The sequence below is a fragment of the Nuphar pumila genome, chromosome 10, assembly GCF_984573655.1.
Source record: "Nuphar pumila chromosome 10, dmNupPumi1.hap1.1, whole genome shotgun sequence".
Taxonomy (NCBI): Eukaryota; Viridiplantae; Streptophyta; class Magnoliopsida; order Nymphaeales; family Nymphaeaceae; genus Nuphar; species Nuphar pumila.
The window spans coordinates 105,992,072-106,008,501 of NC_143258.1; the positions used below are offsets into that span (position 1 = coordinate 105,992,072).

At 38.4% G+C, this 16,430-nt stretch overlaps 1 protein-coding gene across 2 annotated transcripts in view; it reads left to right on the forward strand.

Moving 5' to 3' along the window:
- The window catches only part of LOC149827779 (Glycosyl hydrolase family 47 protein), a 49,786-nt gene that overhangs the window by 17,030 nt on the left and 16,326 nt on the right, over positions 1 to 16,430 (forward strand). For both annotated transcript variants that reach the window (XM_090018244.1, XM_090018245.1), the window contains exon 8: positions 3,384 to 3,493. In XM_090018244.1, coding sequence (XP_089874370.1) covers positions 3,384 to 3,493 — 110 coding nt within the window. The remainder of the gene's footprint in view (positions 1 to 3,383; positions 3,494 to 16,430) is intronic.

The following is a 16,430-nucleotide window of genomic DNA, read 5'->3' on the forward strand; positions in this document are numbered from 1 at the left end:
AAAATGGTTTAGCCTGTGTTTAGTATGCTTATGTGTTGCTTATGTTGTTAATCTGGAGTTAGTGCATTGACTGTCATGCTTTAAAATCTGGTTATAGTTTCATGTGTGGAAATTGCTTTCTCCAACCTGATTAAATTTGTTTTGTTAATAGTTCTAAAAATCTGATTTAATTAAATATGGTTTTGAAAGCAAGTTTGAGGGTCTGATGTTCGGTATGCCAAAAAATCTGATTTCTGACATGTAAAAGAAATTTGGTTGGAAAAATCAAATTGGAATCTAAAATTTTAGTTGCCTATAACTCTGTTCTCCATTAAGGAGTGTTAAAGTTGATCAGTCTTGGTCAGTCAACCTGCGGGAAATAACGGGAAATAGATGTTGAATGTAATAGTTATAAAAATTTGTGTATAAATCTAGCCATCTACATGCTAAAGAATGAAGTCTTTTCATACGCCTCTACTTGACATAAATATGCTGAATTAAAGTAATATGGCAAGGCTGCATCTTCTGCACAGGTGTACATTGAATTTATGCGGTTGGCAAGTACACCATAGCATGATTGTTCACTTATTCATTTGAGAAGATTCATGAATAGAAGCATGTCATTGGCGTGATTATATGATCACATGCATATGAGGATTTGTTTTATGCACATCTCAAAAGTTTGCATACATGAATGTGCATTGAAAAGCATGTGAAAAAAATAATGCATAGAGGCATGCAGTTGTTGATCCTTGCATATTAATGCATTGAGGATCAATTGGATCATCAGGGGAGCCTCGAGAGTAGGTTGTTCTCTGTTTTGGTTGTTTGGATGCATTGCAAAAATCAAATGTGTTATTATGGTTTTACTGCACTGTTCTTTGTTGCCATGGACTGTGGTCCCGTGAAGAGCTTGGCATGCTGATTTGCAAGCTTATGTTATTAATTTTGCATGTTGATTTGCAAATGTAAAAGAGATAAATTAATAACAAGATAAAAGAAAGTAAAGAACAGTGTAATTTATGTTTCCTTGATGTCCTCTCTTTAGTGTGGGATTCTTGGATGTTGCGGTTTGGGGGAAACCGTGAGGATACAAAAACTCCGTGTGCGTTGTTGTTGCTCCTGAACCCGATATTGGGGTTCTTCTTCTAGCGACAGCTTTAGGGAGAGTCTGCCACTTTGCCTGGGGGTGGTGTGTTTTGACACAACTGTTGTTGTTTTGGTATACCATGAAAGTGACGCCAGTGTATGCTGTTTTCTATGGTGTCCCCGACATTGGATGCTGTTTTTCAATGTTCTGATGAATGATGCTGTTTCCTGATATCGGTCGATGGCTAAGTTTGAAACCCAGTATAAAATACAAATTGTGTGTTAAGTTACCCTGGGAACCCTACTTGACCTCGAGGATTTTTACCTGTTTGGTGTATCCGCGGACAACGGTAATAAAAAAAAAGGAACTTAAATTGTGTGCATTTTAATAGGGCATGCACATGAAAGATAAAAACTTAAATGAAAGATAATAAATGTCTCATGCATTGCACATAATCATGCATATTCCTGCTATGCATTAGATCATGCATATTTACTTGTCTCCTTAGTTGTTATATATTGATGATTTCATTGTGTTGTTCCCTAATGCATGTTAAATACCCTTATTGCTTAAATTGTTATCCATGTTGCTTAGTTAATGTTCTCTCATGCTTGATGTTAATTTCCTTTTTGCATGAATGGTTAATCGTCTGATGAATTGGTTATAACGATATCCCTCTAAAATATTACATGAATCTTATGTATGTTATTTAATTTTTATTTGACTCACTAGAGGGACCTGTACGCAGGATTTTTTGGATTTTGACACCCTACTTTTATGGTTTTTCGCAGCCTTAGGTGATCAGTGAAGTCGACTCGCTTCTGAGGGGATACAAGGGTCACATTTGCTTCAGACTGCTTCACTTACGAAAAGAGTGACTCTACTTTTGGTTCTTTTAGTTTCTGCAGTTGTTACTTCACTTTTGACTTGATTATGAGACCATTATGAATTCATCAATAAAAGAGTTTAGTTGGTTAGTTTTGGATGATAAATGTGAGTTCGTTTGTGGTGTGTGGTAATCCAACTGAAATTGCAACTGGAAGGACCCCGGGTCTCTAGGAAGTTTTCCGCAACTCTTAAAAAAAATCCGCATTTTCAAGGTGTATGAGTTGGGGTCGTTACAAGTAGGACTGGGTTCGATAGAGCAGAACCCAATCCTGCTGGGATGGGTTTGAGAGCTAGGGTTGGGAGTCGAACCCAGCCCTGACAACCCAAAGATGGGAGCCGAACCTAGCCCAACAGGGCTGAGAGTTGAACCTAGACCAACAAAAGAAGAGAGAGAGAGAGAGAGAGAGAGAGAGAGAGAGACTTTGCAGTCGCCGGAAGAGGAGAAGAGGGCTCGAGTTCTTCAGTCGCCATCCGTCGAAAGAAAGGAGGGGTCGAGAGTGCAACCGTAGAAGAGGAGTAGGAGAGGAGAAAGGGGAAGGCGTTGGGGTCAAGGGGAGGGAGATTTGCGCTAATCCCCTGTCGAGCCCCCTTTCGTATTTTTTTATTTATTTTTGGGTCCGAAATGAACTCGGTCAAAGTTGACCAGGTCCATTTTGGACAGTTATGATCCTGGGTGCTGTTGATGACACCTAGGTTCGGCTTGACCGCACCCGCACCCAAGACGAGTCCCATCGACGCGGGTGTGGCACCCTGTTGACCGAATCTCTGTGACATAGGTTGCATATTATTTTAGGTCTTAGACTGTATGTCATGCCATTGATGATAGCATTATCGCACACATGACCTGTCTGGTAACTGTAGGGCAATCTTATCTCCACAAACCACCACCAAATAAAATTGGCATATTATAGCCTGCACTGTTTAGACTTTCTTGGCCAGATGGGCTCTGGGGACTAGGTTACTTTATGCTGTTTTTAGGCCACATCATGCTAATGATGACTGGTTACTTGGTCGTTGAGGCTAGAATTCTTTTGGGATTTGTTTATCTGAAATACAAGTTTGATAATATTCATTGATTTTCGGTTTTCTAGTCCTTTGCCAAATGGTTGGCTTGGGTATGGACTGTGTTTAGAGCCATGTTTGCATTGATTTTGTGACTTTTGTTCTTGCATTTCTCTTATGGTTTCTTTTTTGGTATCTTCTATGCTAACAATTTTTGGTAGAGCTATTTTATAAGTTGTGTATGTTGCAAATTTTAGCAGAAAAAATCTTTTGATATTGCTTTTTCTAATGATTTAGTCTAATTGATACTTCCAGAACATTATATATCATGGTTTAGATAATGTTATTGTTTCTCTTTTAAGTTGGTATACAACAAAAAAGTTTTTCAGATTTGGGTGATATTTGAATGTCATGGCACTTACAGTTTTTGAGAAAGTAACAAAGAATGCTGTGCGTGGGATATGGGCCCGGCGCTCAGAACTCAACCTTGTAGGTGCTCACATCAATGTTTTCACTGGGGAGTGGACTCAAAAGGTAACATGGTAATGTGATCATGCACTTGCATTCTGTTAATAAGTTTTAATTGCATATTGTGCAGATGATGGTTGTCCATTGTGTCCTTGTTGACTTTGTTTAATGAACAACATTCGCCATCTGAAGTAGTAAATGCTTCTTCTCTTGCTTTTTGGATATGACTGGCTAAAACCTTTGAGATGTGCTTGTGCGGGAAATGTTGTTTTCTTTGATCACAGTGGAAGACATGTAGCCTATGTAGTCAAAAGCGCTAGGTGGTGCCTAGTCGGTAGACCCCTAAAAAGACTAGTTGAGGACTAGGCGGGACTAGTCGGTACCCCAATTAAATATAAAAGTACACAAAATATACATAAAAATATGTTTAATTCTTTTACTAATAAGATGATTTCATTACACAAGTACAAAATTACACATGCTTTCACAAACTATATTAATATACATAACCAGAATATACATATATATATAATTGTACACACAATATATATATATATATATATATATATATATATATATATATATATATTTTCAATTATTCATAACATATTCAGTATAATCAGCAAAATATACTTTTAACCTTTCACAGAAGCACAATAACACATACATATAAATAACATATTACATAATTCATAATGCTAAACATGCTTTCAGGCTTTTATAAAAAAATCATCAGAAACAAAGTAACACAACATATATAAAAAAACATAATCAATTAAAATTAATTGTGCATGCTTTCAATGTTTCACCGAAAAAATCCCAAAAGCAAAGTAGCACACACACATATATAAATATAATAACTAAGCATGTTTTCATGATTTCACATAACAAATCACACAAACACACACACATACATATAATTATATATATACACAAAAATAACAATATATATATATATATATATGAATAATAAATAACTAAACTCCCCTCGTGCCTAGGCGAAGGCAGCTTAGTCGCAGACTACGCGCCTTAGTCGGTGCCTAGTCGGCAAAATTGGTACCTTTTAAGGTACCCACCTAGGAATTGCAAAGCCTAGGCGTTTTACTTAGCATAGACCGACTAGGCGGACTAGTCGGTGCCTAGTCAGGGCTTTTGACTACATTGTATATAGATGGAAGTAGCAGTATTCTTCATTATAAATGCAGCTAATTTTGAAAGGAAAATTAAATCTTTATTCATATTGTGAAATTGTTATCTTGTTCCATGTCCAGCTAATGTTACATCAATGTGTAACCATTAACATCTGAGTTTTGTTTCTTCTCTTGGAATCTTTACCCTGTGAAAGGGTGCTATTTTCCATGTGAAAGCTGATAGAGGTGCATGATATGAAATGGTTAAGTGTCTGCTATGGGGCATTTGAAGAGACAAGGATGCAGCATGCATAATCAACATCCAGTGTGGATCTGTGAAACAGGGGGTGCATTGAATAAATGAAAAATACTAGGCTAGGTCCATGGCTCCATGTCAGTTGAGGCATAAAACTTGGCTAACCTATAAGGGTAATGTAGGTAATTTACCTAAGGTAAGTAGGCTTCATGAAAGAGGCATGGGCCTATGGTGTAGTTATGGAAGATGTGTAAGCCTCACTCACTTCCCAACAGAACGGCTTAAGCCTCTCCTTTAATGCCTGTAAAATGCCTTTTAAAACTGAGGTTACAGTGAAAACACATGTAAACTAATTGAAGAACAGTATGATGCATATACAACAACAACAACAACAACTATGCCTTCATCCCAAAACAATTGGGGTCGGCGATATGAACCAAAAAAGAAAATCATTCTGGGTCTTCCACATGAATCCCTCTCCTCCAATCATTTCTATCCAATGCCATGTCCTCGGTGAGGTTCAAAGCATTCATATCCTTTCCTATCATCTCCATCCATGTCTTCCTAGGCCTACCCCGACCTCTTTTAACTAATATATTTTCCCATTTCTCCATCCTTCTAACAGTATGATGCATATACAACGACAACAACAACAACAACTACGCCTTCATCCCAAAACAATTGGGGTCGGCGATATGAACCAACAAAGAAAATCATTCTGGGTCTTCCACATGAATCCTTCTCCTCCAATGTTGATAAAACATTGAGAAATAAATTTGAAGTCAGCTTATGTTTGTAAATTTGTTAGCTACGCTAATGATTATAAGGAGTTTAGGTGTTATGATGTCAAAAATAAATGCATTGACATCTCTACGAATGTTATATTTGATGAAACTTGTTTTGAGTATCACTCTAGTGCATATTAGAGACAAAAGAATGTAGAGTATTACTTGCTATGGTTGAGTGAGGAGTTGTTCTCTATTCCTCGTGAAACCTCTTAAAATCAAGGGCAACAAGCTGAAGATTTGAATGATGATGAAATTCAAGCATCTACAGATAATCTTTCAAGGAAACAAGGATGATTCAAAGAAGACATGGTGTATACAAGAAGAGATAAACATGCAATGGGTAGCATAGGACATGTAGCCGTTAGAAGATGAAGATAATGCAGATGACACGGTCAAACATCATGAATCAGCCCCAAATATGTCATAATTAAAGAGATCAGCTACACTCAGACATCATGTTGAAAGATAGGTCAGTTATGAGAGTTTCAGCGTGGAACACCAAGTGTAATGCAAATTGAAAAACAGGAGGAATTTGTTTCTTATACTGAAGCATACCAAAACAAAAGGTGGATTGAAGTGATCAATGAAGAAAAAAGAGTTTTGCATGAGTGTCAAACGTGGGAAGAAAGGTCACCCGACAAGAATATGGTAGGATTGAAATTGGTTTATAAAATTAAATATAAACCTGATGAAAATATAGAGAGATATAAAGCATGATTAATAGCAAAGGGTTTCACACAGGAACATTGTATGGATTACAAAGAAAGCTTCGGTCCAGTGGTGAAGATAGGAATCATTCGAATTATTTTATCGCTAGCTATCATGATTGGGTGTTGAATCAGCTTGATGTGAAAAATGTGTACATCTATGGAGATCTAAAGGAGAAAGTTTATATGGAATAGCCGCCTAGTTATAGTGAAAGTGATCAAGTCATTGTGTGTGCAGATTAAAAAGAGCTATATACATATTAAAGCAGGCTTCTCGCTCTTGATTTGAGACTTGAGAGCTTTCTTTGGGGATTTAGAAGCATGAATTTTATAGATCACCTCTTGATCACTCCCTATTTATTCATAAAGGAAGGTTATATGAATTTTCTACTTATCTATGTGAATGATGATATTATTGTCACAGGTAGTTTAGAAAGGCATATCAAAGAAATCAAAGAGGTGCTAAGTAGATGCTTTAAGATAAAAGACCTTGGGCCGTTAAAGTATTTCTTGGGTGTTAAAGTAGATAGAAGAGAAGATGGGATGGTCTTAACCCAATATAAATACACAGTTGATCTACATAAAATGGGTATGAATGATTGTAAGCCTTTGCAAACTCTTGTTAACATACATCAATGTCTCAGTGCAAGCGATGGAGACATATGAGGATCCCATAAAGTATCAAAGTATAGTGGGAATGTTACAATATCTCACATTAACTCGGCCAGATGTGATATAGTTGTGAACCAAGTTTCTCAGTTTATGCATCAACCAAGGTCCGGTCATATGGAAGATGTAAAAAGGATTTTGCGTTATCTGAAAGGAACATTAGGTGATGGGTTGTTCTATAAGAGGTAAGGAGAAGACATTCTTACTGTTATGGCATTTTCAGATGTTGATTGGGCAGGAGATTCAGATGAAAGAAGGTCGATTTGAGGTTAAGTGTTTTTGTTGGGAATAACCTCATTTCTTGGTTCAGTTGCAAGCAAAGAGTTGTAGCTCGATCGAGAATTGAGGAAGAATACTGGGCCATGGCAGTTACTCTTTCAAAGTTGGCATGGATAAAGAATTTTTCTGTATGATTTGAAATGAGAAGGTTCCTAAATCAGTTTTGTTCTATGATAATTAAAGTGCTATAAAAATTTCATTGAACCCAAATTCATCATGGAAGGACAAAACATATAGAGATCAACCAACATTTTATAAGTACGATTGAAGACAGGGAGCTTCAAGCTAAGTTTGTCGGAATGGAAAATCAAACAGTAGATCTTTTAAAAATGGGAGCTGAATAAGCAAAAATTTTGATTTTTGAAGTCTAAGTTGTCTATGGTGAAAACTGTAGACGATGGCCTGGACCCTAGAAATAGAGAAGAGAGAGAGAGAGAGAGAAGAGAGAAAGAGAGAGAAGAGAGAGAGACGGCTGCAAAGAAAACCTCAGAACTCATAATACGATTAGGGCCTCTCTCTATGTTAAATAGAGAGAGGCTTAAAGACCTAATTACAATACAGCCCCATTATAAAGAACTAAATTACAAAAAGCACCTTAATGAAAGATAACTCTACTTAAAACCACCTATTCTCAACACTCCCCCTCAAGCTGGAGCATAGATATCGATCATGCTCAGCTTGTCACAACATTTTGAAAAATTTGGTTTGGCAAGAGGTTTTGTGAACATATCTGCAACTTGGTCTTCCGACTTTAGATATTGGGTAGTGATATGACCCGCTTGAACCATATCCCTTACATAGTGGCAATCAACCTCAATGTGCTTTGTTCTCTCATGAAATACAGGATTGTTCGCTATATATGTTGCAGCTTTGTTATCGCACATCATGGTCATGGGAGAAGAAACCTTCACCTGGAGATCAAGAAGCACAGTACGAACCCACATCAATTCAGCAGCTGTTTGGGCCATAGCCCGATATTCTGATTCTGCACTAGACCTCGAAACCACATTTTGCTTCTTACTTCTCCAAGAGATTAAGTTGTCTCCCAGGAACACACAAAATCCTGTGGTAGATTTTCTATCTACTACAGATCCTACATAGTCAGCATCAGAATAGGCCACTATATCCAGAGGTCCACCTTTCTTGAACAATAACCCCTTTCCAGGAGAAGATTTTAGATATCTGAGAATCATAATAGCTGCATTCCAGTGTACCTCAGTAGGTTTGTCCATAAACTGACTGACTTTACTCACTGCTAAAGCAATATCTGGCCTGATCACAGTTACATACAGTAGTTTCCCAACTAGGGAGCGATAGCTTTTGCTATCAACCAGTTTTGACCCTTCTTCAAACAACTGAACTTTATGGTCTATGGGAATATTTGCTGGTTTAGCTCCCAACATTCCTGTTTCCTTTAATAAGTCAAGAACATACTTTCGTTGAGACAAAACCATCCCTTCACGGCTCCTGGCAACTTCTATACCCAGAAAATACCTGAGTGAACCAAGGTCTTTTGTAACAAAGTGTTTGTGAAGATGAGCCTTTGTGGCTTCAATAGCTTTCACATCATCACCTGTAAGAATGATGTCATCCACATATACCACCATAACAACTATGCCAGAGCTAGTTTTCTTTATGAATAGTGTATGATCTGCTGCTGACCTATTAAAGCCAAAACCTGACATTACTTCAAACAACTTCTGAAACCATGCACGAGGACTTTGTTTCAAGCCATAAATTGCCTTTTTCAATCTACACACCTTCCGACACTCCCCCTCAACCTCGAATCCTGGAGGTTGTTGCATGTAAACAGTTTCAGATAGGTCCCCATATAGAAATGCATTTTTCACATCTAATTGAGACAGGCTCCAACCATGCTGCACAACTACTGAGAGAACAAGACGAATGATACCCATTCGTGCAACAGGAGAAAAAGTTTCAAAGAAATCAATACCATATGTCTGAGTATACCCTTTGGCTACTAATCTGGCCTTGTACCGTTCAATGGAACCATCAGATTTGTACTTTATCGTATATACCCATTTGCATCCAACAATGTCAGCATCTGCAGGGGAATCAACTAGGTCCCAAGTATGCTGAGATATTAAGGCATCCATTTCTTCTTTCATAGCCCTCTTCCAGTGAGTATGAATCTCGGCCTGCTGATAGTTCCGAGGAATAACTTCAGCAGATAAAGCTGAAATAAAAGATTTCATCTGATTTCCAATTCTGGCTTCAGAGACAAAACGAGACATGGGATATAAAGTACATTGTCGTGTATGGTTCAAGCGGGTCATATCACTACCCAATATCTAAAGTCGGAAGACCAAGTTGCAGATATGTTCACAAAACCTCTTGCCAGACCAAATTTTTCAAAATGTTGTGACAAGCTGAGCATGATCGATATCTATGCTCCAGCTTGAGGGGGAGTGTTGAGAATAGGTGGTTTTAAGTAGAGTTATCTTTCATTAAGGTGCTTTTTGTAATTTAGTTCTTTATAATGGGGCTGTATTGTAATTAGGTCTTTAAGCCTCTCTCTATTTAACATAGAGAGAGGCCCTAATCGTATTATGAGTTCTGAGGTTTTCTTTGCAGCCGTCTCTCTCTCTTTCTCTCTTCTCTCTCTCTCTCTCTTCTCTATTTCTAGGGTCCAGGCCATCGTCTACATGGTATCAGAGCTGTACCGACCGTGGGATCGTGATCGAGCGTGATCGTGGGAGCGTGATCGAGTCTGATCAAGGCTCGATCGATCGTGGAGGCCACCAGATCTGTCAACAGATCTAATGAGTAAAAAGAAAAATACCTAATCAGGTCAGCGATGACATTTTTTCCAGCACCAATCAAACTCCACACAGCCACGATATCGCCAATCAAACTCCACACAACCACGATATCAAGATACACAAAACATTTTCAGTGCAAAGAGTACCAGCACCAATCAAACTCCACACAACCACGATATCAAGATACACAAAACAGGCCCCCAACCATATGTAAAATCACCAACAGTAATCAGACTCCCAACAGCAACTATAGCAATATCTCACATGTTCAGTGTATACTATACCAACAGCAATCAACTTCCAACAGGTAGCCACGAAACCGAGACAGTAGGCAGTCATGAAATGATAAAACAAGAAGCTGCGAACTCACAGCAAGCATCCACGACAAGAAGCTGCGAACTCACAGCAAGCATCCACGACCAACTGCGTGATCAGATCTGTCAACAGATCCAAAAAAAAAAATGTCATCGCTGACCTGATTAGGTATTTTTCTTTTTACTCATTAGATCTCTTGACAGATCTGGTGGCCTCCACGATCGATCGAGCCTTGATCAGACTCGATCACGCTCCCACGATCACGCTCGATCACGCTCCCACGGTCGGTACAACTCTGATACCATGTAGACGATGGCCTGGACCCTAGAAATAGAGAAGAGAGAGAGAGAAGAGAGAAAGAGAGAGAAGAGAGAGAGACGGCTGCAAAGAAAACCTCAGAACTCATAATACGATTAGGGCCTCTCTCTATGTTAAATAGAGAGAGGCTTAAAGACCTAATTACAATACAGCCCCATTATAAAGAACTAAATTACAAAAAGCACCTTAATGAAAGATAACTCTACTTAAAACCACCTATTCTCAACAAAAACCATGTACAACTTGATGGAGGCTATTGAGACATGATTGGATATGGATCGGGTCATTGGATTTGAGTATTTAAAACTGTTTGTAACGATTTTTTTTGTTCCATTATTACCCCAGTTTTGTATTTTATTGTACGTCATTAATGCAAGGGTAGTTTCGTAACTGAAAATTATGTAACTGTTTAGTAATATATACAGCTATACCCCATGACTTCCCACATTGGGAATCGTGAGTTTCGGCCCCCCTTTGCATCCTCTTCTCTTTCTCAAGAGCATAGGAGATCTGGAATCAAATCTGCTGTGCGTTCTTACATTTATCATATTATGCATGGCTATGTGCCATGTGAATACATGAAATATAGATACAGTTATACTCCACGGTTCTCAATAGATATCTCACCTACATTAAAAAGGCATATGAAATGTGTAACTCTATAATGTCTTTCTATGAATATATTGAAAGAATTATGATAAAGGCCCCACTGAAAATAGCTAGAACTATAACAAGAATTTGCAACAAACTGAATGGTGTTTTACAGAAACAACACATGAAGAAATACAACAACAACAACAACAACTACGCCTTCATCCCAAAACTTGGGGTCGGCGATATGAACCAAAAAAGAAAATCATTCTGGGTCTTCCACATGAATCCTTCTCCTCCAATCATTTCTATCCAATGCCATGTCCTCGGTGAGGTTCAAAACATTCATATCCTTTCCTATCACCTCCATCCATGTCTTCCTAGGCCTACCCCGACCTCTTTTAACTAATATATTTTCCTATTTCTCCATCCTTCTAACTGGAACATCATTAGGCCTTCGCCGAATATGTCCAAACCACCGTAAACGATTCTCTCTCATCTTATTTTCAATGGGTGCAACACCTACCTTCTTACGTATCTCCTCGTTCCGAATCTTATCTTTTATTGTATTTCCACACATCCATCTTAGCATACCCATCTCAACTACACTCATTTTTTGAATATGATGTTTCTTGGCAGCCCAACATTCCGTACCATATAGTAAAGCGGGCCTAACAGTCGTCCTATAAAACTTTTCCTTCAACCGCAATGGCATTCTACGATCGCACAACACTCCAGTTGCACTTTTCCATTTCATCCACCCAACCTTTATCGTATGATTTACATCTCTATCAATTTCTCCATACTTTTGAATAATAGATCCCAAATATTTGAAACAATCATCCACCGATATTTCTTGCTCACCAAGCTTCACTAAACTCCCATCACCACTTCGTTGCTTACTAAACCGACATTCCATGTATTCTGTCTTACTCTTACTCAACTTAAAACCTCTTGCTTCCAATGTCTGTCTCCATAATTCTAACTTAGCATTAACCCCAGCTCTAGACTCATCAATCAAAACAATATCATCAGCAAACAACATACACCACGACACATTTTCTTGAATTGATCTCGTAAGCTCATCCATTACTATAGCAAATAGGAAAGGGCTTAAAACAGATCCTTGATGTAACCCAACCGTTATAGGAAAATTGGTTGTCACCCCTTCACAAGTGCGGACATTGGTTACTACTCCTTCATACATATCCTTAATTATACTAATGTACTTGAGAGAAACACCTTTCTTCATCATTGTCCACCAGAGAACGTCCTTAGGTACTCTATCGTATGCCTTCTCCAAATCAATAAAAACCATATGCAAATCTTTGTTCCTCTCTCTATTTCTCTCAATAAGTTGTCTAAGAAGATGTATAGCTTCCATAGTTGATCTTCCAGGCATAAAACCAAATTGATTCTCCGATATCATGACAACCTTCCTCAACCTAGACTCAATCACCCTCTCCCAAAGTTTCATAGTATGACTCATGAGTTTTATACCACGATAGTTTGTGCAATCTTGTATATCACCCTTATTCTTATATAGAGGCACCAAAGTACTCTTCCTCCACTCATTAGGCATCTTATTTGTCCGCCAAATCTTGTTAAAAAGATTTATCAACCATTCTAAACCTTTCTCTCCCAAGCATTTCCAAGCCTCGATAGGTATACCATCTGGGCCAACTGCCCTTCTAGATTTCATTTTCTTCAAAGCCTCTGCAATTTCTTTCTTTTGAATCTTGCGCATGAAGTCACGATTCATCTCATGAAAAGGAATGGAGAAGTCTCCAAGATCTTGAGCATGACTTTCATTAAATAGCTTATCAAAATAATCTTTCCATCTCTCCTTAATCTCTTCATCTTTGACTAAAACCCTTTGCGTTTCATCTTTGATACATCTAACCATACCCAGATCCCTCGATTTCCTATCTCTCATCTTTGCAAGCCTATAAATATCCTTCTCGCCCTCTTTGATATCCAACTTGTCATAAACCTCCTTATATACCTTATCCCTCGCGTTCCGAACTACTTTTTTAGCTTCCTTCTTTGCTATCATATACTTCTCCAAATTATCATTATCACGACTCTTACTTAGATTTCTATAACACTCTCTTTTAACCTTAATAGCTAATTTGACATCCTCGTTCCACCACGATGTATCCTTACCTAGCGGTGCACCGCCTTTAGACTCACCCAATACTTCCTTAGCCACCTTTCTCATGCCACCCGCTATCTTATTCCACATTGATTCTGAATCCTCCTCGAGACACCAATCAACTTCCTTAACTACCTGCTCTACAAACACTCCTTGTTTAGTTTCTTTCAGTGCCCACCTATGTCACATGGGTGCGGGCGCGGGTGCGGGGATTCGGCACTTCCAAAAAACCCGGGTGCGGGGGTGCGGCAGGGGCAAAAATGTAATATATATATATATATATATATATATATATATATATATATATATATAAATAAATAAAGGGGGTCAGGGGAATAGGCGGGTTTTTTTTTTTTTTTTTCAGCTGTCAGCAGCTGACAGCACAGCTGCTGTCAGCACAGCTGCCGACAGACAGCTACTGTCAGCAGCTGTCAGCTGCTGTACAACATTAATGGACCTTAATGATCCTGTCAGCTGCATAATTTTTTTTTTAAAAAATTTCGTAAGCCCATTTGGGCAATTTTTTTTTTTTTAAAATGGACCTTAATGATCCTGGGTGCGGTCAACGCACCCAGGATCGGGTTGACCGCACCCGGTGCGGCACCCGCACCCGCGTCGAGTCACGTCGACGCGGGTGCGGTACCCTCCTAGCCGAATCCCTGTGACATAGGTGCCCACCACTTAATTCTAGGATCTATCCTATGTCTATCCCTTTTGCGGCATTGTCTAATTCTAAGATCTAAAATTAAGACTCTATGTTGTGTAGCTACACTTTCTCCCGGTATAACCTTACAATCGATGCAACAACCCCTATCTCTCTTTCTAAGTAAGAAAAAATCTATCTGACTCGTATTAACCCCACTTTTAAATGTTACTAGGTGAGACTCCCTCTTCCTAAACCAAGTGTTTGCTAAGATCATATCATAAGACAAACCAAAATCTAAAATCCTTTCTCCACTTTCGTTTCTTTCTTCTATGCCATAGCCTCCATGTATACTCTCAAATCCATCCCTACTAATGCCTACATGCCTATTAAGGTCACCGCCGATGAAAAGCCTTTCTTCATAAGATATCCCTTATACTACTCCATCTAAATCTTCCCAAAATTGACGTTTAATATAATCATCTAAACCTACTTGAGGTGCATAAACACTAATAATATTAATAATATCCGAACCTAATACTAATTTAATAAGTAAAATCCTATCACCCTTCCTACGGACCTCAACTACATTATCTATAAACTCACGACTCATAACAATCCCTACTCCATTCCTATTCCTATTTATTCCAGTATACCAAATCTTATATCCCCAAGGTTCTATCACTTTTGCTTTCTCACGTACCCATTTGGTCTCTTGTAGACATAAAAAATCAATCTTTCTCCTACACATAGCATCTACTAACTCTACCAACTTACCAGTTAAAGATCCTATGTTCCTAATGGCTAACCTAATTTTATGGTCTTGGACTAACTTCTTTACCCCCACCCGTCCAACAAAGTGAGGGAACCCTTGCCTATTTGACACCACACCCGGGCGCCGGTGTGACGCGTCGCTTCCGGGCGACGACCTAGCAACCCTTGCCCATTTATCACTGCCTCCAGGCCTATAGAGTACAGCGCGTCGCTCAGTAGGGAACGCCCCAACGAAATTCTCATATTGGTTCATATTCATAGGGTATGACTAAGTTTTTATGCTTGCTGTCACAGGCCTACCGCAACCCTCCTCCTTTATCCGGGCTTGGGACCGGCAGTGTATAACTAAACAGTTATATACAGGCGGAGTTAACAGTATGATGCATATGATTTATAAAATAATATCTATCAAGAAATTACATTTTTTTTGGTGATTATCTATAAGATTACAATTTACAAATAATGTTTGAGATCTTGTGCCTTGAGAAGAATAATCACTATCAGTTAAAGAATTACACTGTGATCTATGCATTTATATGCTTAGCTACAGTTCAATTCCAATAAAAGCATATTCACAAACTAGATGTAAGAATTTCATGAGTAAGTGAATCACTATTGCAGCAATTTTTTTTTCTCTCCTAAAAAAATTCATTATTTTTGTCAACCTTTTCAGGATATGCATTGAGATAATGATTACACACCAATAAGAATCCCTCTATTACCTATTTGATGCTCACAAGAGACTTAGCGGGTCTGCAAACTTTGCCCTTTTAAGGACTGTGTTCATGTAATGTCTTGTCCTATCATGCTGATCTGCATCATTGAGATGTATATGCCTCTTTTCTTGTCATAAATAAACAATTGTCTAGGTTCCAGATCATTATATCTGCTAAATGTTGGTAATTTGTTTCTCAACTCAAGCAAGCACCAACATATTTCTTGTCGCTTTCTCTAGGAAACTGGCTTCCTAACAATTTGTAAGATCTGAATATTTAGCAACACACAGTTGAGCTTGACATTTATTTGCACAAGTTGATACAGTTATATTTCTCTTGCTGTATTGTAATTACCATTCACTGCCTCCATGCATTGTGTTGATCTTGGCCAGCAGGCATCGTCATGAACCCTCTGTCCTACTAAAGGTGCTATGACAACCTTTACCAAGTCCAAATGCTTGTTGACCACCAGATCTGCTGGTCTGATATGTTTTTATCCCTTGACTCTTTCCCCAAACAGCATAGAATTTTCTCCCAGAGCTGAGGAACTAACTACTCGATCAGAAAGAAGAATGACCAATTTTTACGAATGTTCAAATGGGTGATTTTGGTTGAGTGACTCACTCAAGCACCTTGGTTTACTTTTCCCTCATTACCCTCAACTATTTCAACCTCTTCCTTCCCCTTGCTCGCTTTTGAAAGAGTTCTTACTCCAACGATGAAATGAAGAGTGACTTGATTGGGAGGAAGTTGCTTTGTGTTCAGATCTGACAATACTGTACCATAATTAAAAGGTTCAATAACAACAATGTAATCATTGGAGCGATTCTATAAAAAGAGAAATTTGCACCACTTGGTGATAGAGGTTCTTTTGGGATC